At 30.6% G+C, this 27,012-nt stretch overlaps 2 protein-coding genes across 3 annotated transcripts in view; one reads left to right on the top strand and one right to left on the bottom strand.

Moving 5' to 3' along the window:
- The window catches only part of LOC130895879 (G protein-coupled receptor kinase 1), a 44,654-nt gene extending 28,987 nt beyond the window's left edge, over positions 1 to 15,667 (bottom strand). The window contains exons 1-2 of the mRNA XM_057803472.1: positions 15,231 to 15,667; positions 5,314 to 5,390 (exon numbers count right to left, since the gene is read on the bottom strand). Coding sequence (XP_057659455.1) covers positions 5,314 to 5,390; positions 15,231 to 15,343 — 190 coding nt within the window. The 5' untranslated portion in view covers positions 15,344 to 15,667. The remainder of the gene's footprint in view (positions 1 to 5,313; positions 5,391 to 15,230) is intronic.
- A 583-nt stretch (positions 15,668 to 16,250) lies between these two features.
- On the top strand, positions 16,251 to 25,995 carry LOC130895120 (HEAT repeat-containing protein 6). 2 transcript variants are annotated; one of them, XM_057802274.1, is made up of 17 exons: positions 16,251 to 16,633; positions 16,686 to 16,934; positions 16,992 to 17,207; positions 18,970 to 19,185; positions 19,237 to 19,379; positions 19,439 to 19,577; positions 19,639 to 19,826; positions 19,887 to 20,110; positions 21,114 to 21,391; positions 21,834 to 22,068; positions 22,202 to 22,365; positions 22,422 to 22,544; positions 22,597 to 22,721; positions 24,661 to 24,895; positions 24,953 to 25,042; positions 25,093 to 25,308; positions 25,360 to 25,995. In XM_057802274.1, exons 1-17 carry the CDS (start codon positions 16,472 to 16,474, stop codon positions 25,615 to 25,617), a joined length of 3,261 nt encoding a protein of 1,086 aa, XP_057658257.1. In that variant the 5' UTR covers positions 16,251 to 16,471; the 3' UTR covers positions 25,618 to 25,995. The 2 variants fall into 2 exon arrangements, with proteins under 2 accessions (XP_057658257.1, XP_057658258.1); XM_057802275.1 differs by having other exon boundaries at positions 16,400 to 16,633; positions 25,376 to 25,995.
- Positions 25,996 to 27,012: the final 1,017 nt, after the last annotated feature.

Genomic DNA, 27,012 nt, shown 5'->3' with positions numbered 1-27,012 from the left:
TTTAACAATTTCCGAATTATTCCAAAAGAAAATAAACAACGAGAGACATTTATGTAAATATATGGGAGAGAAAAAGACAAAGAATTATATGGAACAAAAAAAGAAAACGAGAAGAAAACAAAATAAAAAATTTACAAAGACGTAAAAAGAATAAAGCAACAATACAAATCAAAACCACGGTATATGGTTAAGACAGTTAAGGGAGGTTTCGAACCCCTCGTATCTCACTTGAAACCACAAAAGGCTGATATCTTTTGAAAAGAAAATCGGGCATTTTGATTTTTATCTTTTTAACGTCACTTGGAAAACTTTAAGACTTTTCCGTGTCCACAGAAAACGTGGTTATCAGTTTCGAAGTATTTTCGACAACGATTTGATTATTTTCCAAAATGTTTTGTAAAATTTTTTACCGGTGCACCAAAAACGAAAGGACCTTTGTTACAACGCATCTTCAAATCCTTTCATGAAATGTTTGGGTTTGTTTAGAAGCATTTACGTCTCAACGAAAGTATAAAATTGCAAATTTTTTTCAATAATTATCTCAATTTATTTGATCTTGACGTGGATATAAAATGAAATGTGAATATTTTAATGAACAAAAGGCGTATGACCAAAAAGTTTCGTACAACAGGAAGGATCGTCGTTTCTACTTATCCGGGGACACATTGTATATAAATGACTAGTACAGAATTTCAATTAAATATCTCATTGACGTATGATAGGAGACTTGCATACAAACTTGGATTTTAATACGATTAATTAGAATAATATTAAGGTCAGTAAGTCTGCGTTACCGGTAGACGATGACGTCATCATTAATCGACCGTATACAAGATAAGATTTTCTTTTTAGATGTAAACAAAACAAATTTTCACACTAGACAACTTTTCGTAGTGTAAATAAAAAAATAAAAACTACTCGGTCAACTCCCAACCATCCGATATTTCTAATTCGTTTCAATCTAATTATTTCGCGTAAGTACTTTTTCTTTTATACCCGAAATTTTTATTTTTTCTCTTATTTTTGGAATGTTTTTGATTGTTTTGAAATAATTGCAGCGCTTAGGCACTAGCCGCCTCCAAGTGGAACGATCGAGTTTATTTTGTATTGAAGTTTTCCCATAACAAAAACTAAAGAAACGCGATCGGGGTTTGACGTCAATAGTAGGTGATGAATATGCCGCGAGGTTAATAAATTTCAAAACTTACGCTCGTATTGGTAAGCCTATTTCAAAATACGGTAATTATACACTTTCACGGTCACCTGGTTTTTTGGCTCTAGAAAATCGAAAAAAGGATGGATTTTAATGATCTTGGTCTCAAAATGTTCCATTTTACGGCGGATTTATAAAAAAAATTAGTAGAAATAGCTGGAATGAAAATTTCTCATAGTTTTACTGTTTTAAATCGTAAAAAAAACGGTTTTGCAAAATACTCCTTTACAAAAAATTATCTCATTATCAGATAAAGTTCTTATATTTTTTTTGTATTCTACATAAATTAATAAACAATTTAAAAAAAAATCCAAAAAGAATGATTTTTTCAGTTTTTATAGCTTAAAATGAAATCGATGAAAAACAATCAATTTTCGTGAATAGTTTCGTACTATTTTCTTCAATGTTAATAGTTCTTGGACCATTAAAAATCGAAAAATAGATAAATTTTATAATTTTGGTCTCAAAATGTTCCATTTTACGACGAATTTATGAAAAACACGGGGGTAGTGGCTGAATTTGCGGTTTTTAATAGTTTTAAACCTTAAAAAAAAGAAAAACTTTTTTTTTTTTCAAAATATTCATTTTTTTATGTAAATTGCGAAAAAAAATATACAAACTTGATTCCACGACGTCAGAAACAGTTACGAAGGATTATATGTAGAAAGTCATTTTTTTTGCATTTAAAGTCATGAAACTGTAAAAAATATTTATTTTTTTTAATTTTCGTATTTTTTTTATAAATCCGCCGTAAAATGGAACATTTTGAGACCAAGATCATTAAAATCCATCAATTTTTCGATTTTCTAGAGCCAACCTAACCTAACCTAACCTAACCGAACCAATCAACCAGGTGACCGCGAAAGTGTATAATTACCATAATTTTTTGTAAAGGATTATTTTGCAAAACCGTTTTTTTTACGATTTAAAACAGTAAAACTATGAGAAATTCTCATTCCAGCTATTTCTACTAATTTTTTTTATAAATCCGCCGTAAAATGGAACATTTTGAGACCAAGATCATTAAAATCCATCCATTTTTCGATTTTCTAGAGCCAAAAAACCAGGTCACCGTGAAAGTGTATAATTACCCAAAATACCAATAAATTCGATTTTTATCTATTTAATTACTGTATTTATGTTCTTGATTTTAGATCTCTTCTGTTTCAAAATTAGTTTTTTTGATAATTTCTACAAAAAAAAAAATAAAATTTGACGTTTCGACTTTTCATTATCAAAATATGATATTTACACTGATGATTTGCGTATTTATATTAATGAAAAACTAGAACTTTGATCTAATAAGAAAAATTAATTTTTCCTTATTAGAATTTACAAAATAGAACTACAAATTTCAATTAAATTATTTTTTAGTTTTCTCGTTCTTATGAACGTGAACCATTTCTAAAAGTTTTCTTTTTAGTGTAATAGATTACGTTTCAAGAATTTTTGAATATTTATAATTGAATTTATGTTTTTTTTTTTTGATATTTCATGGTTCATTAATGCAATTCTATTTTTTTATCGTATTTATGACCTCTTAGTCTATTTCCTAAATACTGAGATATCTGTCCCAAATTTCAATTAATACTTTTTAAAAACCTTATTAGCACGTATCGTATCAAAATTATATAGTGTAGATCATAAAATTCGGATTGTTTGTAAAATATTTTATATTTTAGACGTTTTTGTTACATATTTTCAACGTTTTTCGACTTATTTTGACATATTTTGATCTAATGCTTACCGATTTTAAAATTTAATTCATTGTATTTAATGACCTCAGGGGATTAGGTTGAGCCTCCAAAAACTCCTCTGGGGGGAGTCTATGTATTTTAACAATCCGGGTGGTTAATATAACGATTAATAATACGAAAAAGTTTTTGTTAAAGGGTGCAAATGCTGTGGAGAACCGTGATTTGAAAGACTTTGTTGTATTGGAATATTCTTTAAAAATCTAAAATTTATATAGCAGGAAAACGAGGTTAAATAAATATTTTCTGTATATATATCTTGTATTTATCTTAAAAACTGTCGTTTTCCGTACCAATATATAAATTTAACCCCTACTCTCGACTTCTTTATCACAAATAGATAAAAATCAACGTTTTCCTGACAAAAAAACAACCAACCAACTCCAAAGCGATAGTTTCAACTTTTAGTGATAAATTACTTACCTTGTTGTGTCAAGAATTTGATTAATTTTAATTTTGTGATTTATTTAGAACGAAAAATGAAACAATGCTAGTAAACTATGACCGATTATAGAGAATTTTCCGTTATGCGTAATTTGAAGATATAAAAATAAACGTAATTAAAAATCGTTTTAAACAATTCAATTTTTCTTTACCGAAATCACTCAAAACCATCATGGAATGATTTTTGTTTGATTTTATTTTAGCTCCATACACTTTTCACAGCGATGTTTTCAATAACTTCGATACCCTTTTTATAATAAGAATCGTCGAAATAACCATCGTTTCTTTATTGTTGGAAAACCTTTGACCATCGAACCATTTTTTCAAGTCTAGGAACAGAAAATAATCCGAGGAGGCTAAATCTGGCGAATAGGGTGCATGGAGTTGCAATTCAAACTTTAACTCATGAATTTTTTGCAGATATTTGACCTGGTGCATTGTCTTGAGAATACAAAACTTTCTTCTCAGCCAAATGCGGCCATTTTCGCCAGATGGAACGGTCTTTGCCTTCTCTGAAACCAGGTCCTCCCTCTTTAGTCCATCATTTTGATTGTCTTTTTGTTTCGGATGTGAAGTGATAGATCCATGTTTCACCAATGGTTATGAAACATTGCCAAAAACTCGATGGAAACATTTTCAAGACGTTGGGAGTAAATGCGGCATCCATCTTGCACACAGCTTAATCATGTCCAAATTTTCAGTTAAAATACAAGTGTAAAATGTCTGCTAGCTCGCGCATTTTACGTCAATGATCATCCAGTGGATTTTCTTCAACATTTCTGGATTCGTCACCTCATTTAGTCGACCATAGCGATGCTGGTCTTTGCAGGCCATACGGCCTCGTTTAAACTGACAACGTTTACTATTGATGGCTGTCAAACTAATACTAAAGTCTTCAAACTATGGATTCTGTACTTTCTAATACAGTTCTATCTTTGAAGCAACTACCGCCATCTCTAGATTGGACCAGGTACTTCTAGAACCATCATCGTATTGATTTTCCGATTTTAGGATTTCAAATCCGTGATTTCTCGAAGGATTTTTTTCGATTTTGAATTATAATGAATCAAAACTGTTCATTTTCACATCGCGATTTACGAAATTTTAATTTTCTAGAACTGGTGAAACAAGCTTTTACAATGAGGGTTAAAAGGGTTCAGAAAACTTTTCATACAATCCTTGTATTTTACTAATCATATTTACTATATATAAATATCTTATGTTTGAATTCTATCCCCCGAGATGGCGATTTTTCTTTTTTAATTAAGGATGGCATCCATTTAAATTAGACCCGAACTTTCGTTCAATTTTCCCGTTCGGGGAATACGCCGAGGAAATCGGGACGACGACGCGTCTCGGGAAAATAATTCCTCGAGTTCGAGTTCGGGGAATTGTATATTATCATGGTAGTGAATCCGAAGAAGAATATAAGGAGAATTACGTCATTTTTCTTTCAATCTTTTTATGATTCGTTCACCCAACAGAAAATCCTTTCGACTTTGCAACAAAAAATAATTTTATCAATACCTAATTTTCGAACTTACCCTCGTACGATTGTAAATCAAATCTCGAGTTGTTTTCCACTTATTCTCTGTTAAACCCCTTTGTTAGATTGTTAATTTCGTAGATAAAGACCGTACCCTTCGAATCGTAAGGGTTGCTAATTATTCTGTGCCCTTTTCATTTGATTTTGAATTTATTTAGGTCAAACAACGTGTATCATATAATAATGAGTATTTACGCATTAGGCTAAATCTAAAAACAACTGAGTACCGGATATGGAGAATACGGTGGATTGATTAACAAATTAAACTCGTAAAAATGTAATTCGTGGTGATTTCGATCAGTCAAACTGTTATGTATCTTTTGATAAGGGTAAAATTGTGAAAAAAATATTCTTACCTAATGTTTGATGGAAGATTTTATCAAAGTTAACTTCGTTCTTCTTCTCGAGATATTTGTGCATGACGCTCCGAACGCTGGAATCGAAAAAAGAAAAACGTATCAACGAGAAAATATTCGAGGCAAAAAAAAATGAAAAGATAAATAACTTGAAAGACAAATTGACTCTGAAAATAATAAATTAAATTTTTACCATGTCGTATAATGATCCCCGGTGATGAATTACTCTTCGTTTCGTTCATTTTCTTTTTTTTATTCAGATAAAATTGTGTGTTTGGGAAATGAGAAACTTGAAATAATTATCTTACGACTAAACAAAATCCACGATGAAATAATATGTTTCTTGGATTTTTTGTTATTTACTTCACATTCTACAAACATAAGCGTATTTAGGAGCCATCCTCTACAAAACACTTACTTGGAACAATCACATAAACAAGGTAATTGCAAAAACTAGTGGACTTATCGCAAGACACGTGGATTAAAGTCTAAAATGGATTTACAACCGTAGAAACGCTACTGAACCACCTCTTCTTCATCTCATAGGGAAGAAAGAAGCATTTAACGATGTCCACAGGCTAATTCAAGCAGTAAAACCAATTGACCAAATGCAAAAATCTTCTGCAAACCCGAAATGTATCTCTGTAGTACACAGACGGTTCGAAGCTACCCTAAACACCTGGACTAGGCATTTCTGGACCAAAATTCCGGCTCTCAATTCCTCTAGGAACATCACTTACCATATTTGGATAGAAACCTCTTTAAAAAGCACATCTACATTTTCTCAGATGGCCAAGCGGCCTCGAAGGTCCTGAAAACTATTGAAGGAAATGAGGAAGCAGACGTTTTCCAAAAAAAGGGGCAACGACTGCATCAATGAACGAAATACTAAAGAATCAGATGGGGTTTTACTGAAGAAACAATTTAGGTATAAGAAAATCCAAAGATATCAGCTAAGAAGTCTGAAGGACTTCTTGTAATGACCAGAAATGACATAGAACTGGTGATCTGACTTCTGACAGACGTCAAATACCATCTAAAGACGCAAGATGAGGACAACTCTAGATTTTGCTAATACCTTGGGTAGTGGGGCGCAAATCCCCAGGAAAATAACCTCCTTTGGGGGTATACGTAATTCTGGAGATGTAGTAGAAAATATCTTCTAGGTAAAGTCCGAACGAAAAATTTTCCCGTTGATTGAAATTTGATAAAAATCATAATTACCAAAACCACAACGAAAAAATTTACTGATAATATACGAGGGAGAGTCTGTTAATAATGGTCCAAATATATCAAATGAATCGCAAAAATTGTCGATAATAAAAACTTGAACATCATCATAATATTTTATGCGTTTCGTTGTACCACGGATTACGTTAAACTTTTTTTAGTATCGCGTCTTTAATTTTGAAAATATTACACAAATTTTATTAGCAAATTGCGTCAGATCGTAAAATTTGTATTATTTAATTTAAAAAAAAAGTTCGTCATTACGTTTACGACGGTTGTCTGAAAAATTTCAATATAAAAATAACTGTTGGACATTAGGTTATGATTTCGGAACTAATAATACTTTAAATCTCTACAATTCATTTTGGCGTATGATGCGATAAACACCCTGTATAGTAAATTAATTATTTACTCAAAGGAGATACCTCAATCGAGAATCAAAGGGAATGACTTTCGATTTACATTTTATTTCGTATATTTTCATTTTAAAAAGAATTTTTATGGATATTTTAAAAATTTTAATAATGAAATAAAAGTTGGGAATAAACATAAGTAACCAGATATTCCAGGGAAACGGAACGAAAAACGTCACTCGACGTGTGTATGCACGACCTTAAAACGATCTAGATGCCGTGCGTCATAACCAGCGGCGTATCTAAACCGATTTTTAATTTATTTAATCTCAAACCGCAATATCCACGTTAAACTAAAATTGAAATTATTTATTTATACTTATAGAACTTTAAAATTATGATAAAATACAAAACGATTTTTAAAGAAATGCTTATAAAAACAACCCATGCGATAAAATAAAAAATTTTACTAATTAATAAATTTGGTATAAAGCCAAAATGATGCTAATCTATACAGGGTGTCCCACGACGAGTTAAAACACCCTATATATTAATACATTTTTGAAATCTACGTCAAATTTTTAGTATGCTTTTGTCTAAAAACTTTTTTCGAAAAATGCATACTTTTTGAGTTATTAATTTTTTTGTAAAGCCTCATAAATTATTTTTTTACGAGAACACCCTTAAAGATATGAAAATGATTTTGGTTCGTTTAGTTTTAGCAAGGTCAAACGTATTCGAATCTATGTTGAAAAATGTTTCATTTTATACAGGGTGTGTATAAAAAGTGTTAAAAGTTTAACTTCATAAATATCGAATTTTTTCATTTTTTCAAATAGAACCACCCGGTTTTTTCTATTTTAATACATTCGAGGGTAGAAAATAAGGCAAATTCGTCTATCCAGATATTAAATGTTTTCTGTAAATTTTTAGAGATGACTTGAACACTTTTTATCAATATAGTTTTATTTGTGAAGTTATAGGAATTGATTCACCCTCGTTTCCATATTTTTTGCTAATTTTGTATTCTGTCCAATGCAGTCTGTAAATTATGGATCCACGTGTGATGATATCATCGGCATAAGTTGTCACGATTTTTAAACATCACACATGTCATATGGCAGATTTTTTTCGAATTTAGATCTTCTTCTTTAGGTGCCGTCTTCATTTAATGAAAGTTGGCCACAATTTCGGTCCTGAATGGTACGAATTAAAGATGACGTGTTCATACCGGTCCAATCGCGTATGTTTTTCAACACTGAATGTTTTCTGCCACCAGCTCCACGTTTTCCTTCGATTTTTCCTTCTATACCTTGTAAATGTGGCCCGGATAAACGGTTAGGTATATGTTGAGTCCATAATATTGAAAAGCTTCGAGTCTGTTCATGGTATCCACTTTCAAAGTCCCATAAAAGAGAATTGAGTAAGTTTAAGTTCAAGGTTGCGTTACATACTAGGTTTTATCACCTTTAGGAATATGGATCTAGCTTGTTCTATAAGTCAGGATCTACATTTGACAAAATATTTAAATTTCTCTATTGCGGTGTCATAGATGTGGGTTTGGACGTCTTGTTATGTTAAGTTTTATGCCGAGTTGACCTCCCACTTTCACAATATTGTTGATTGGGCGTTAAATTTAGATAATAGCCTCGAATACCTTATCGAAAGCTCGATAGTTGTGTGTTTTTGAAAATAGTGGTGGGAGGATTTAGAAGATTGAATATCGTTACGTTTTCACTTCACCCCGTATATTCCGGTTAAGTTTCAATACAAATTTTAAATACATTTCATATCACTTGTTTCAATTTACAAATAAATCATTTCAGACGTATTTAATATTCGTTTTTTTTATATAATAATAATGTAAGATTAAATAGAAATGAGTATTTTTAATAAAAAAAAATAACAGAGAGTATTGTTAATTAAGCGCAATTGACGTAAATAATCGTTAGAATAAAGTCCGGTACATTAGTTAAATTTGTAAAATAATATTTAAATTAATTACGTGTTGATATATAAAAAAAGTTGTAGCTTTAATCGAAAGTTTCTATATTTTTCAAATATTAAAAACTAGTCGTTGAGGTCCCCGTATTTTTTTCATATCTTATCTTACTTAAACATCCTGTGTAATTTGTTATTTCCTGAATTTTCTAGACCAATTATCGTAAATACGAATTACAAGTTTAATTAGAGTGGGAATCCTAATTTGTATTGGGCAGTATATATTTCATTTTCTATTTTTATAATTCACACAAACGAAAATCGTAACTGGATCAAAAATTGAATACATTTAAACGGTATACAATAGATATTAAAAATATTTAAACAGATCGTACATTTGTACAATTTTTGATAAATTAGAAAACGATACAAAAATCACGGCCAAAATACACAAAAATCATCTTTTTTGCCATCATGATTGTATTTTATTGCTAAATATGTCAATTTAATCAGAATTATTTAAATCTAAACATCGATACGTCATCAACCATATGCGTTTAAATCAAACCATAATGATAGCAGAAGAAGAATTAGTCAATTACTTTCTGAATTTGAGACCTTATCATTTATATTTATTATTATTGGATCAATATCGATCAAATGGTGTGATCAATCATTTCAAATCACGATTTTCCAACGTTTTTTCCAGTATTTCTATGGTTGCTCCTCAAGATATGGCAACACTGACGTGAACATGTCAAAACTGACATTGCCGTCATAAAGTTTGACATTTCTAATAGTGAACGTACTCAAAACGTCATACGAATAACTATTAACATTAGATCGATCAAGTCGCTTCGACTTTTAGTGATAAATCACCACCTCAAGTTAAAAAAAAAAACACTCGTGTCGATTGGTGTAAAGAAATTTGATCTCGGTGCTTCAAAAGATGGTGACAGGCTATGAATCATGATCTATGCATAAGAAATCGAAACTAAATAACAATCGATTTTACGAATTTTTGAAAACTATCGAAATCCAACGAAAGTTGTACGCGCACGAAGCACTTTGAAGCAAATGGCCGCCGTTCCATTAGAGCAACGTAGAACGGTCAATTCTGAATGGACCATCAGCAATTTGTTCGAAAAAAATCAAAGACATTTATCGTAGAAGACGATATTAGTTCATTAGTTCAATCGAAAACGTTTTTGAACAGTCAAAACATCGAATTGATGCTTCATCCACCGTATAGTCCTTATTTGGTACACGATGATTTCTTCTTATTGCCGCAAATTAAAAATAAACGTTTTTCTACACCTGAAGAAACGTTTGATGCGTTCAAATCACGTGCTTTGAAATGGAAATTGGTTAAATTGTCCGTCCAATTATAAATTTTTGAGTTGATAGCTCTAAGAAATTATGCATAATTCGATGTTTTCGTTTCATCGTTTGGAAACTCTGTGGCCTGTTGGAAAGAATATTTTCATGTAACATCTTTTCTCTTAATTTCACTTGGCGATTTTCCATCACGACTTTATTTTGTATTTTCTTGAGTAACAATTTTTTCTAATTTCCCTCAGTAAATGATGGTTCATACCATCAAGCGTCAACAGATAGAATAGACACTTTGAAAAATGATTTTAAATCAATCTGAAACGTATTTATTTTGTTTTTCAGAGTTCGCTTTGTTCTATCAAATACATTTTCATATTTTTCACATTATCATAATAAAATTATATCGAAGGAAGTGACGAAAGATATCAACTACTGTATAACACAACACGGGAAATAAACTAAATGTAATAAAAACGATAAAAAAATTAAATAATACGAATAAATATGTCGATCCGAAGGAAAATCTCAGTTAACTAATTTATAATCATAATTTAATACTAATTGAAAAGATACTTTTCTTTATCTTTGTAGTAAAACATTTTTAACCGATTCCTACGTCCATCTATAAACTTTTTTCAGTGTTGATTTTATCGAAAATAGAATAGATTGTTTGTTAAATATACGAGTTTTCACGTTTTGTACAAACTAATCACCCTTTATATAGGAAACGTACTGATTGAATTACGTACTGCGATAAAAATTCATTCGTCTCGTATTTTTCGTATATCCCTCGTAACGTTATGTATGAAACTTTCGAGAAATTCCTTTCGAATGGACTTTGGTAAGAGCGCATTAAAATCGTATTCTATTAGTTAAACAAACGCGTTCCTTTTATTTAATTTTTTACAGACTGAATATTTCGAACTCGGTAAATCGTTGCGATTATGCAATCCCGCAATATTAATTTAAATTGCAAAAACGATCGTCTCCACACAATTCCGAAATGACGTAATTCCTTTTGCATGGAATTTCGTTAAATCGGAGAAATAATTTATACAAGAAAAATTTGAATCGCTCACGGATTTCATCAGTTGTTGGATTTCCATTAATGTTACGTACATACGAACATTGGTTTTACATTATATTACGAAGGTGGTTCGATAAGTACTTGACCCAACAAAGAAAACACAAAAAAATTTTATTTTCAACGTAATCTCATAATAACGACACTCTTTTTATAATAAGAATCGTCAAGATCCTCAAAATAGTCATTAAAATATTTGACCACCAAGTATGGGAGTAGAAAATAATCCGTGGTAACTAAATCTGGCGAATAGGGCGCATTTTGGCTATTGTAAAAACGGATGTACAAGCTGATGCATTGTCACTTTCTTTTTAACGAAATGCGGTCGTTTTTGATAATTTCTTCGATCAAACGTTAGCATAATACTTGCCGTTGATAATTTTTCCTTTTTCAAGATAGTCAATGGAAATTATCCCAAAAAAACCGTCGTCGTGACCTTGCTTGCAAATAGAAATCTCTTTTCCTTCTTTGGACCTGGTCCTCCCTCTTCAGTCCATCGTTTTGATTGTTTTTTGTGTCGGGTGTAAAGTGATGGACCCACGATTCATCCATGCTTATGAAACATTGCCAACCACTTGCCAAACATCTTCAAAACGTTGGAAGCAAACGTGGCACCCATTTTACACACAGCTTTTTTCCATATCCAAATTTTCAGTTAAAATACAGTGGATTTTCTGGTCGTCATTTGGTTGACCACTGCGATGCTGTTCCTTATCTCACCCAGAGTAGAATCTAGTTCTATATTGGTTGTACTAAAGCCTTTCAAATAAAAATATTGTATGACATAACGATGACCAATTTCATTCAACTATTGATAGCTGCCAAACAAATACTAAACAACGTGGCGTCTTCAAACTTTCTAATACAAGCAACTAGGTAGATCAAGCCAGGTACTTTTGGAACCATCGTCGTATCTCGTATGTCATCGCCTTCGTGATATTTGTACTTGGAATATCTCCTGAGTACATATACATAAACGACGTAGATGTCGGCCATTTTGAGCACCAGGTACCTAGCGGACTTTTTCTATCTTTCAGCGACCTAGAAAATCCCCCGAATTGTGATATTAATTTCATTTTCGATAATATTTTCCTCGTACAAATATAACCGATGTTTTTATAGTTTGTTTAGTAAGAATTTAAAACAATTTTAAAACGTTTCGATCTAAAATTCATTAAAAATTTAGTAGATTTGCATACAGGGTGTATCCAAACTTCGATATATGAATTATTTCGAGATATATCAAATAAGGTTATTTGAAAGAAAAACATCTGAAATGTCTGAAGGTGAATTATTTACTTTTTAATTTGATTATTGCTAAAATCGTTTTTATTTTTTTATATATAACCGATATAGTAAATTATAACAAAACGACGTTACTGGTTTCGCATTTATTTATTAAACTTGTTTATAGATGCAAAAGATAAAGTAACGATTCGTTAAAAATATGTACGTTAAGCTAATTTTTGTGTTTCGTCAAATGAATACACGCTAATTAAATCAACACCGTATTACGTTACATATGGCATGACCCTGTTTCGTTTTGTTTTCACTAAAAGCCATTCAACTATATTTCGCTTACACACTATTTGTTACCGTGTTGATTCGGTAAATTTTTATCAGTTGATAAGATAAAGATTTTGTAAATAATCATAAAAATCGAGGCGGCGGCGACATCGACCAGCGTAAAGCAAAATTCCTATTCAAGTTACCGAAATTCTGAAAGATGTCGCTATTGGTCAGAATTAGAAGATGGCCGGTCTGTCACAAGACTGAGTAAGGGCCGCTTGACGTGATGCAAAACAAAAGCATGCGCAAATGAGTTTCTAATCTGCTAATATTACGTTTTATTTTCCTCGGGAGTGTTTCAAATGTTTCTTCATCTTTTCTCAACTAATTTTTCCACGTTTTCTCGTCCAATTTCCAAGTAAACTGCTTTGTTATTTCCAATTTTAAACTGCTACAAAATATTAAATAAAATTTGAGGTTAGGAATTTTTATTTTGGAATTTTGTGTAGTGGCAACCATGATGCGGTGGTAAGAGACTTGCATAATGTCAAACACTAATTTTTAATGTTTAATCTATTGAAAAGTGGTACGTGTTAGTGTTTAATAAATATTTTTTCTATTATCGGACGGATATTTTTGGAGGCCAGTGTTATTGTAAAATTATTTTTCGGTGCGATCAAAAAATAAAAACTATTTTTCTTATTTATGTGTTCTATCGAATTTTTAAAAAAAATAATACTGTTAGAAATTAGCTCGAATTTTAAAAGCTGACGTTTGACGTTCGCGAATAGATAGATATAAGCAAAAGCTATTTTAAAACTTAGTTCAATAATCACCGAGTTGTGTGTCTAATAATAATATACTTAAAATGTAGTATTTCCACGAAAATGTTTCCAATAATGAACGTTTCTCTTTTTTTTTGATATCATATAAATTTATTCGTTTTTTAATTGCTTTTTCACTTCAAATTAAATCAAAAAAAAACGTAAAAATTTAATAAAAATGCCATTTGCTATTCACCGCAAAATCGACAATTAGATTATGAGAAAACGGTTATTTAATCAATCTGATTAATTCTAAAACAAATAATCAAATCAATATTAGAAATTATAATTTAATAATATCGAATTTGTACAATTATAAATTACAAAAAAAATTTAATATAAATTAATCATCTTTATTTTCGAATTTTTTTAATACCTTTCAGATTTTTTAATTTGACTAAAATCCCGACCTTAGGAATATTAGTCATTGTTGTTTTGATTCGATTCATATGCATATAATTGATGACGTATGAATACACTGTTTATACCACCACTACACCAACAATTACACTTTCTAACGCGCTTTTCGATAACCAAGAAAGTGTAATTGTTAGTGTAGTGGTAGTGTACACGGTTCCAGTTATACCAACCTAGTAATGACGTAATAATCACTTGCCGGAAAAGATTCACCGTTTACTTTAGACAGATGTCAAATATCTAGTTTAGGTTAGATTCAATGAAAACTTTCTCGTTTCTAATACAATGATGAGAAATCATCTATAAAAAGCGGGAGATGTCACCAACGTGACCAAGTGGACTTTATCCTTCTTGAGAATTAATTATCTCGTCTAGTATAAATATAAATAAAAACAAATAAAACTAATAGCAAGTGTTTAATCTACGATGTAGATAAAAACATATCCATAAACAAAAATTGTTGAGATTACTTTTTCAGTTCCCATATATCGGTAAATTGTAACTTTTTTTTTACCCACCCGGGGAAACATATTTTCTAATCTTGTCACTTCAATTTACATTTAATCTTATCAGAAAATAAATTCCAAAGTATCATCACTGATCACTTTGTTTTTATCGCTAATCGTAAATATAAAGAGCGGCGTCATTTTTCTCAGTGTATCTTCTATTCAGGAGGCGCCGACTTCCATCTTGCAGAATTTTCTTTGAAATATTTTTTCACGTCTTCTTCTTCTTTCAACTAATTCTCATAAACCAAGTTGTTGTGTTAAGCTCGCTAAACGGAAATATTGATTGAAGAAAAAAAAAACGAATCAATTCATTTGGAAACCGCTCCTTTTCACGATACGATAAATTAATGAAAATCAAATCGAAAACAGGTTTCCAAATACGAAATCTATCCGACAGGATTTGTATATTTTTTACGAAATTTTTTCATCGGTTAAAAAACCGTGTGAATATAACAAGTACCTGGATTTTTTCGACTGACCCCGATTATTTTACCGGCTAGTAGGTATTCTAACGATTACCTACTTTTTTGAAATTGGCAATGAAGTTTCGTAGTCGTCGTTTTTATCGTCATTATAAATAAAAATTGATGGAAATTGTTTGAATTTATATTCGAGAAAATATTAGAATAAAAAAAAGAGAGAAATCACTAGAACGATTTTTGTTGTTGTGAATCACCGTCTGTCAATAATAGGGTGATTGACCCTAGAAACCCACCTGGGATCTGGTAGAACGATTTTTTTACTAGCCCTTGCAGCTGGGGTGCATTTACTTTTTTCCATAGCCATAAGATAGCTGACATCAGCTAATACAGCTTCCAGGTCCGCCATTTTGCAGTTTCACTTCACTTTTCAGCTCAAAAATACATTATATTTCCACCCTCACTTTCACCACCACAATCACACCCGACTACCGGTCATTCTAATTATAACACGGCTACAAAATGACATAATAAAACATTCAAAGTCAGCTGCAAGTCTATCGCATCCAAATTTTTAAAGTTCCGACCCTGTATCATGAAGAATTTTGACTATTGTGCGATACAGATTCGATGAAAATTCAACACCGACTGATTTTTGGTAGAGAACTCGCATTTTCCGACGAACCAAATCGACCATTTTCGTCATGCAGACAATAAACAGCTGTTTTATCACGGCACACGTGCATAAATCCACTATGCTGCCAACCTCGAACCTATACTTTCCCTACCTCTATACCGTAGTCCGGTCCTTTGTTATTATCGAATTAAATATTTGTTTAGCTTAAATAAATCTTACAAAAAATTTAGCAACGCAGCAATTTCGAGACACGCTGTATTTTGATTAAACAATTCACACAATTAAATTTCTATATTATCTATATATATATATATATATATATATATATATATATATATATATATATATATATATATATATATATATATATATATATATATATATATATATCTACACGGTAAAATGGGATGTGATTGTAAAATTTGAACAATTTTGAATAATAATAATTCATCGATTCGGATTTTGTAAACACGTATTTACATACTTCTTGCTATGAATTAATTTGCCTGCTGTATACATTTATTATTGTGACGCACGTTTCGATAACCAAATTATCATCTTCAGTTATCGATGGTATTGAAAAATTATGTATTAAAATGTGAATATTTCCAACGACTTCAAAAATTGCATTTCTCTTTGGATATATGAATAAAAAATAAAAATGTATTTAATGACGTTCAATAACTGGCCTAATAATTAGTGCTGGTGAGTACGTATAAAATCATTAGGTTTTAATTGTATATCGTACCGAAATTGATAGCGTATGAATTAAAACAAATTTAAAATAAAGATTTATTGTTAAATTACATTTTTATTCTAAATAGCAGCTTGAAAAATTATTTATTATAGTTTGGTAACACTGTTTAAATACATTCATTCGAATTGTCAAATATTTTTGGAATGGCTGACAATGATGACAGCTCGAAAATTTTTGATGATTTGTCGTCAAGAATCACAAATATTATTATCGGAAGAAACGAAGAGAATCGTTGCGCGATAAGTCAAATATTAGATGATTTAAATTCATTAGATTTCAGGTATTCACTCGCAATCAATCCAATAGTAAGTAATTATAACCTCTATTTTTTTTATTTCATTTAGTTTGTATTTTTAGAAAGCGCAACTTTTAATAAATCAGTGTTGTAACTTTTTCTCGACCGATGACGATTTCCTAGTTCAAAAATGCGGCAAATTATTATGGAATATTGTACACCTACAAAATATACCAATCGAAGGAACGACATTAACGCTCGCCATAAATTGGTGTTTGGGTGCACTTAATTCTCGAAATAAAAATGTTATTTTAATTGTATTGCAAGCCTTGAACGCACTGTTGAGAACAAACGTAGATCAAGCCCTTTTGGTAATTGTACAATTTCATAAATTAACATTATTAATATTTAAAATCTTCTTATTGCAGCTTACGGATAAAGTTTCGGTTAAACTTATAAAAATTATTAAAGGCGCAGAGAAAATATGGTCACCCGAACTTTTATGGACAGCGCTGAAGTGCCTGGAAGCGTGTACATTTCCTTCTTCAGATCGCTACCGCTATCCAAATTTAGAAAATTATGCGCAAATCTTTATATCTTATTTAATTCAAGATACGATAATTGAAGATATTATCCATTTAAAGGTGAGTAAAATTGTATACAGAAATGGAATAAAGGATAAATACATAGAGAATGGAAGGATGCAGTACAAACAATATCGGAAATAATAGAAGCAGAAAGGAAATTCAAGGTGTATTATAAAAAAAGAACGTTTAAAGGAAACCACAACAATTCGTGTATAGTCAAAATGAAGGTGCAAAAACAAAAGAAAAAAAAGGATTTTGGGACAAATTGAGTTGAACAGTAGAAGATGCTGAAGAGAGATTAATAATAATGGAAGATTTGGGATGGAGGACAAGCAAAGCAGTGATGTGATTGGTATATATGAAGAAAAGGAATGCAGAAAGGATGATGAACTTTTATATATTAAAGTGCCCGAAAGATGAGGATAACAGAAGAGATGCTAGAGTCATTTGCAGTACAGAAATATACAGTTACCATCAATCAGTAATATTGAAAATGACAATTGGGAGACAGACAAAAACATAATAGAATTAAATCAAAGAAGTATAGGAAGTAGGTGAAAATTTTTAAAAATATAGTGAAATAGAAATATATAATAACAGAATTGGTGTCAATAAAAAGTGAAGAAATTCCACAACAAAGATAAACAAGAACAAACCAGACTAAAGAAACAGAAAGTGGAGAGAATATCTACCAATCAAGATGACTAATGAATCATATTTAAAGAAAAGACATGGTAGGATTGTACCAAAAAAGGAACATGAGAAAAATTTGGCAAAAAAGGTAAAAGGCAGGAAAAGAAATGAGAAACTATTCCTCAAAGTTCTGGAGAAGTGCTAAGAAAGGAAATTGAAAGATATAAAAGATAAAATTGGTGTTTATTGAGACAAGATGAAGGTATCACAGATCCCGCTGGAGGAACAACTAAAACGAAAATAAAAAATTGAAGAAGCGCAGATGCTAAAAGGAGGTAAAGCAATTGACTGCAACAATATTACATCAGAAATGCTATAAAATTTGTTACCAAGGGTTCTACAAACACCAAAAAAGTTGTTACGGTGACTATAGTTGGAAGAAACATTACAGAAAAATTGGGAAATGAAAATTTTACCATTTTAGAATAAGGTGACAAAAGAGACTGTGATAATTATAGAGGTATAACATTGATAATTGAGTCTTGTACTGATAGATACAGATAATAGAAAAAAAAAGTGAAAACTAATCAAAAAGTATACCTCCATTTTATTGAAATTCAAAAAGTACTTTACAGAGTGTAAAGGAATCAAATATGGAGAAGTTTACAACAAAGTGGAGTGGGAATCAAATTGAGAAACAACAAGCAACTAGTGGAGGAAAAGTCACGAAATAACAAGAATCAAATGTACTAAGTGTAATAAAGGAATAATAATAATGGAAGATATATGGGAAACAAGGAAAACAGAAAATATAGAAATCTCTGAATGTGAAGCATAACAAAAATAATGGAAAATGAAGAACAAGTGAGGATATCCAAATATTCAGGCGCGACATACAGGGCGTTGCAAATTAAGAAACAAATACTTTATCAAGTGTTAAATATGTGAAGTGAAAGTTGAGGAACTTTAGAGGAAATTACAAATTCACTTTAAAGCAACAATCAAATGGTTGAACGAAGTTTTAATGAAGAGTTACTGGTATCACCAGAAAGGATCTCATGTGATAACAGAACCTTAATTGAAACAGCTAAGATCGTTTGGAGACCTTTGTAGAATGGAGAGAAAATTGGAAAAACTCAAAATAAACTTGTGGAAAGTAGAAAATTGAATTGAATTATTATTTCAGATTGTATTAGTATGCCTGAATGGACTGCAGAATATAGTGGCACAATGCCCTCGCTATCTGAAACAAGAACTAGGACCAGTTTTGGGAATCGTCAAAACGTTTATGGTGTTCGGAATGAAGGGAATCGATTATATACCACCGAAAAAGTTGACGCCTTCTCCTTTAGGTATTCCGGAAACATCTAATATTATCGATAAGGGAAAGAAGGGTGGTAAAGTGAGTGTTGGCGACATTTTATCTAAAAAAAAATGTAACGTTTTTGTTTAGCTCCCCAAGCAGAGAAAACAAAGATGTATCGGCCCTAAAAAAGATAAAGAAAAATCAAACGACGAATTGATAATGGATACGGCGATTTCCGGGTACCGTCCCGCTACGATGGCTTCAGATTTTAATGCTGATAACGGTATCAAGTGAGAGTTTTTGAAACAATTTACGATAAATAATATTTACGTTCACATATAAATTTCAGTTTGATTACTTCAGCTATTCAACTTGTAAATAGTGATTCGGATTATTCGGACAGCGAAGCCGGGATATGTAACAAGTTGAATCGATTAAAAAGTAAAATAAGACAAGCGGCTTGCCAATTGTTCTACGATGTTATTAAGGTAAGAAATAAACAGATCAACATAAAATTTAAAATTCCATTTTTGCTTTATTTTTTTACAGAATACTGAGAAACATACAATGTTCTCTTATTGGACCAGCTTTATACCGGACGGTACAGCTTCCGGATCACACAATTTGCTCGTTTGTATATTAAAAGACCCATCGACGCAATGTAAATTAGCCGCTCTTAATGTTCTCCTACTTTTATTAGCTTCTTCGAAATTATATTTATTTCAGGCGGAAAATAGGTATGAATATTGGCGAGTGGAAATTTCCTAACGAAAATATATTTCTTATTTATTTTTCAGTGATAAAAGTATGTCTTTTACTCCTTATTCGGTAACTCTAGGTTTGATGATAAAGGAATTACATAAAACATTATGTTTCGCTCTAATGGAAAATTCCTCGCCGGTTTTAACGCAGATTTTAAAATGTTTGGCTGCATTGGTACAAGCCACCCCTTATCACAAAATGCCCAGAGGGCTCATTACCAAGATAATGAGGAATGTCAAACCATTTATATATCACAAAGGTAACTTTTCCACCTTAATGTATATTGTAATGTTTTTCGTATCTATTTACACCCTTTCTATTCGTGAGGTTTATTTACACACTTAATTTACTTGCATAATTTCTGCGATTACTTTCACTGGGACTATTTATCTAAAACTGACAAACTTATTTATATACCACTTATAGAAGAAATAAATTAAATTATGTAAAAGAGGTACTGTAAATAAACCGTCTGCTATGATAAAAATTTTAAAATTCCAGGGCCGGTCTAAGATTATTTCGAAATATTTTATACCCAGTTCAAGTAACAGGTTTTATCGCAAAAAAATTCTTTTTTTGGAATTTTTCCATTGAATTTTCTCTTCTAAACTGTAGTTATGCACATTTCTCATTTTTACTAGTTTAAATTTTTTTTGTTTTTAAATTACAAACATTTTGTACAACTCTCTGTATTTCTTTGAGGTTTTTCGGAAACTATAAAAAATTTTGTTGCAGATTTTTCTATTTTTTATACCCTAAAGCTGAAGTAACAACCCTTATCGTACTAGAATATATTTATCGTTTTTTTCACACTATTCTAAATACATGTTGCATTCCCCTGAATTTTATTGGATGTTTTTCCAAAATGGAAGTTTTTAGTAATCTTTATCGAAATTTAACATTTCTTCCAATATTATTGAATAATTTCACTGTTTTCTTGTTCCTAAATAATAATAATTTTGTCTCACACTGTATTTTGTTTAGTATTTATCGGAAACAATTCTGATTGTTTATAACTCTCAAATTTTAATAATAACTCTTATTGTTTTTTTTTTCAATTTTTCATATTTTTGTCTAAACTATAAAAGTTTTTATCTACACTTATCATTTTTTCCCAATAATCTAAAATAATTTTCACCGATTGGTACACCTTCCAGCTCAAGTAATGGTCCTTATCGTATTAGAATACGTTTAGGAACTTTTTTTTGCATCCCCACGAGTTTTGTTTTACCAAGTTTCTGCATTTTTTATCCAATTTTTAGATGCTCAAGTTCAAGTGACTGCCCTTATCGTATTGGGATGTGTTTCGGCATCCGAACCACTCGTGTCCGAAACTAAAGATATGCTATTAAAGAAAAACATTCGAAGTAATGAAACCGTACAAGATACGGATACTGAAGAACGTAAAGAAGAAAATGGCGATATAGATTTCGCACAATTTTCAGATTCTGATAACGAAGAAGATACGGACAGCGAATCAGCTCCTTGGTTAATAAAAGCTTGTCTTAATAATTTAGGTGTGAAATTCGAAGGTGAAGAAGTAAGTGAAATATATACATAAGAGCGGTTTCTTATTGGGAACGTGGAAATGAAACACCAAAGTTGACTAACTTCAATATATTTTTTGAGCTTTTGAATACTATGAATTTAAAATTTTTACAAGAATTAATACAAATCAAAACCACCGAAAATCTTGATTAATTATTGCAATTAAAAATTTTATTATTCCTTTACATATTTCTTATATTGTCTTTGACCATAATTTCAGCCCCATACGATGAACCCATAAGAAAGCTGGGAAAATATATTAAAATTAGTTTACTTTGGTATTTCATTTCCACGTTCCCAATAAGAAACCGCAAAAACTTCCTTACAATTCATATATATATATATATATATATATATATATATATATATATATATATATATATATATATATATATATATATATAAATACATTTATAAAAAAAATTATGTTTTAGTCGACATGTGAAGAACATAAGATTCCTGTTCCGGTACCTATTAAGTTGGAATCTCTCCAAGTATTATCATCGGCTAGTAGAAATTATTGCGACGTTCTAATCGTCCCTTATATATCCCATATCACCAAAGGTCTATATTCTACTGTGTCTGACAAAAGTATGGATCTAAGATTCCACGCGGGTAGAGCTATAGATTTTATCGGTCAGGCCATTGGTAGATACATCACGGATAGGGGTAAGTTATTTCTAATACTAATTTTTTTGACTATAAATTTTATCGTAAACGCACTTTTTCAAATATAATCGTTAATTTTGTGATTGGATATGGGAAGAGATTTTTTTAAAATTCGTTTTGTGATTCATTTCAGCCACAAAGGACGTTGTTCCCTTGGAAAATTTCGTCAAATTTTGGTTAACGTTGTTAGAGGGTGAATTAATCGATTTGTTACAATCAGATGATCATCCGATGTTGAAAGCTGTTGCCTGTGATTGTATAGGAAGTATAGGATCCGATATATTCGAACAATTACCGGTAAAAATACAAAAATTTATGGTTAAATTTTTTTACGAACTCCAATTTTTTTTTAGAGACACAAACAGCTTTTGTGCATAACCGTATTATTTTCTTGTACCAGGGATGATCAGCATAACGTTAGAGCTGCTGCAATTAGAGCTTTGGGGGTTTGCGTCACTTTTACCATATTACGTCAGGTATTTTGTAAAATATAATGAATTTTTTTTTCAAAAATGTAAAATATTTTAGGATACTGGGTTCGTAGTAGATACAGCAGAAGCTCTTTCCAGGACACTGAATGATATACAATTAATTGTTAGAATAAAAGCCTCTTGGGCTTTGGGTAATTTTACTGATGCTTTAGTATTGAATTAGTGAGTATTTTTTTTAAATACGTAAATAAGTGAAAGTTCCCCCTCATTTTTGACAAATTCAAAATTATTCAAAATCAAAGTTTTAATTTTATTAATTTGTATAAAAAATTGAATAAAACATTTTTTAAAAGTTAGATATGTCTTTAAAGAACTTAGTTTTCGAAATTTTATTGTAATAATTTATTATACAGGGTATACCACAATATTATAACAAACCAAATACAAGTAGGGGTAAGTGGTTAATACAAAACAAGACGATCAATAAATTGAAAACAGAAATAGGAAAAGTCGGTTTAGAAATAGTTGAAGATAGTAAAACAAGATGAAAAAGGAAAGGACCATTTAAGGACACAAAAATATTTATTTGCAACTGTATCTTCTTTCAAAATATATAGGAATAACTTGTAAAGAAAAAATAAGAGAGAAAATACAAAAAGGATATCGAACAATTGGGAAAAAATAAAAATTTGTGCACGCAATGAAAATACACGACAATATAATAAAATAAAATATATTTTTATTTTGAAATAATCAACAATCAACAATTTTTATAATTCTTATATTTTTTTTTGAAAAATTGAGTCTCAATATTATGGTGTAATATCAGAACAACTCCGGTCCTACTGTTTATTTACATTACCAAGCGATACAGTCAAGAAATGTCACTTGATAGGTCAGCTTGACAATGTAAACAAACTACAGAGTCGGACTGGTGTGGAAGCTTTTCCTAAAAACGTATTAACGCAAATTAGATTGCTGTTTCGATAAGTAAACCGAATTTTGATTAAATTTTGACGAGTCGTATACTTGAAATCGTCCATTCAATTTGTCAAAAAAATTATAAAAATACTACACATTATTTTTTCTAAAATTTGTCATGGACACATTCGAGCTAGTCCGGCCATGCTGTTTGCTTACATTACCGAGCGATACTGTCAATAAATGTCACTTGATAGGTTAGCTCGACAATGTAAACAAACTACAGGGTCGGACTGGTGTGGAAGCTTTTCACAAAAACGTATTAACGCAAATTAGATTGCTGCTTCGATAAGTGAACCGAATTTTGATGGCAACTTGGCAAGTTATGAACAGAAAGTCGTCAAAGGTCTTTAATTTTTTAAAGAATATATAAAAACACGACACACACACACACTCACTTGGACGTTTCCAGGGACAATATATTAATATAGATTTTTATTTTGAAAATTCAGAACCGAATTTTGATAGGATATTGTAAAGTTTCATATCTAAAATTCCTTAATTGACGAGCCATTTTTTCTAGACCATAACATCCGGCAACAAAGAAAAATTGTGTGCCAAAATTACGTGCGAACAACTAGAGAATGTTCCTTTCGAGTTTGTTTTTGTATTTTATCTCTAATCCTCTCAATATTGTGTTTAAAAAAGGATACACGGCGTCGACGAATCATAAATAAAAAGGAAGAAGAATACCTGAAGATAATCGAGAAGAAAAAAACTGAGACTGTATTCGGATCATATATTATAGAAGATGGAGAAAATTTAAGAAAAAAAAATAATAAATAATAAGGTATGTAAAAGTACAAAGACTAAATTGGGCAGGTGACATCAAGAGAATAGTTAGGAGAGGCAGACCAAGACATACCTGGAGAAACCAAATAGAAAAAGGTCCCAATAAATCAGCAAACAAAATATGGAAACATGAAAATTATGAAAAAAGCTGACAAACCAATAAAAAACTACAACAAAAGAACAAGGGAGTAATCCACTTTGATAAAAGGATATGTAGATGCCTTAAGAGATTAAATGGCATGATGATGATACCACAATGAAATGTATCGTAAACTAATGAACTGAAAATTTATATGCAAGAATTTTTATTGAAATATTGCTAGTTATTTACAAAAAAAAAATTAAATTAAAATTATTACATTATCTATACATATATTTTCAATTTTAGTAATTCCGGAGAATATTTAGAAGATATTCCCGAAGATTTCATTCTCAATTTGCTCCGAATCGCTATGGCATGTTCGAAAGATAACGACAAGATGAAAATGAACGCCGTTCGTGCTTTGGGCAATTTGATTCAAGTATCGAACGTTTGTTTATTCCACGATCCCGATTTCGCCCCCTTCATCGATGAAGCGTTCAATACATTGGTCCAAAATTCCGTTAAAGGTCCCAGTATGAAGGTAAATTTAAAGCTAATTAATTAAATTAACGAATTTTAATCGGGGATGTTGTTTAAGGTCAGGTGGAACGCTTGTTACGCGATAGGAAATGCATTGAAAAATCCCCATTTGTATCGAAACGATAATCTTTTAAGAAAAAATTGGCAGGTGAGGAATGCGTCGAAAAATTTATATTCTATTCATATACATTTTTTCAGGTTTCAGTTTTTAACTCCCTAAACGAACTCGTAGTGGGATTTTCAAATTTTAAAGTGAGGATTAACGCAGCTCTAGCTCTATCCTGCGTATCTAAACGAGAGTATTACGGGGATTTTTATTTGCACATTTGGATGTCGTTATTATTGTCTTTGGAAAATTCTCAAAATTTAGAAGATTTTAACGAATATAAACACAGAGATAATTTAGTCGAACAGGTAAAACGAACCAACAATTTTCTCTTATTATTTTTTAATAATTATTTTCAGGTGTGTTTGACTTTAGGTCATCTAACGACGATATTAGAAAGACGCGACTTGGCGTTGTTAATGGATGTCGTCGATCCTTATTTAGACGCTTACAAATTGCATACTCGAAAAGTTTTGGATCGTTTGATTCCAGAAAAATCTAAAGTTTTAACTGCGGCCGCTTTAGCTCTAAATCGATTAAGCGCTAAAAGTGATCTTAGTCCTAGTGAAAAACAAATATTGGATTGTTTGAAAACTGTGTACGAACCAATAGTTTGATATTAATTTTCATTAACGAAACAACTATAATTATAAATTTTAATAAATAAATTATAATTTTTTTCTTTTTCAGTAGCGAAAAAAAAATTTTTAATTACAGAAAACCCAAAATATATAACGACACACCGTGAAATTTTATTTATTTAATCCCGAAGTTTTTCCAATTTTTCAGTCATCTCCTATGCTCCTTTCTCCGCATTATTTCTCGCCCTGTATCTTATTTCTCCATATTAATTTCTTCAATTCATAACAGGGGAATAAAATTTCAACAGTGTATATATATCGTATAGTGAACTGTTTTTTTCAAAATATTTATTTGTTTTGTAATCTTTTTTTATTTAAAAATCAATCAATTAAAAATGTTTGATATTCAGATAATTTACTAATTTAATCCTTTCCGTCTTTTGAGCTGTGAAGTTCGTTGTAGTTGAATCATTGCTCGGGATCCTTTTTCCACAGTTGCCCTTTTAGCCCCTATCTATCATATCCTTTTCGTTGGTCTTCTTTTTATATCTTCACAAGTTCTTTCTTCATGTATCTTCCTTCTTGATTGTTCTTCTCCTATTCACACGAAGTGTCTAAGAGAACTTATTTGTTCTTCTTAGATTTTGTTTTGAATTGATTTTAAATTCAAAATTTCTCCTTATAACATTATTCTTTATCTTTTATTTTCTATTTTTATTAGAAATCTCATTTTTGGAGTGTGTATTTCATTTTTACTTTTCTGTTTCCGTTTAATTGTCTATGTTTCTGATCCAAATGTCAATATAATTGTGACTACTTTTTATATATTTCATTTCAAATCTTTTTAGCTACAAATTGAATCGAATAATTTTCCAATTGTTCCAATCTTCCATTTTGTGTTGATGTCATATTAAGATGGGGTTGATCCGATCAAATTTTGATACCATATCCATAAACTACCATTATAGTTTTATCATTTTCTACCCTTATTACTATATCATTTGCCATGTTTATTAGTTTTTCTTTTCCTAAATGTATATATGATTTTTTTCATATCATCATTTCTATTCACTTTGTTGAGTGCTTTTTCAAGTAGATATCTCTTTTTCTTCTTTCCTTATTTTCTTTTATTGTTCTAATTTATTGAGTGACTTTTTTAAAATGTCTAGATAACAAGGTACATTTGAACTACCACGCATTATATATGGAAAACACTTTAAAAGTAGAATTACAAAATTGGAATTGAAATTTTTAACAAATTAAAATTGATACGGTTAGTTAGGATGTCCGGAACCGTTGTTGATACATTCATATTGAACACACTATAACAATAATGACAAAATTATACTGTGATTCAAAATAAACCGTCTCTGAAGAAGATTAATATGGTTATCGAAACGTTTTATGGGTGATGGTGTTTGGTACAATTTT

Source organism: Diorhabda carinulata, chromosome 6 (genome assembly GCF_026250575.1).
Source record: "Diorhabda carinulata isolate Delta chromosome 6, icDioCari1.1, whole genome shotgun sequence".
Taxonomy (NCBI): domain Eukaryota; kingdom Metazoa; phylum Arthropoda; class Insecta; order Coleoptera; family Chrysomelidae; genus Diorhabda; species Diorhabda carinulata.
Note: the sequence above shows the minus strand (reverse complement) of the source record. Positions and strands in the feature narration are given on the sequence as shown.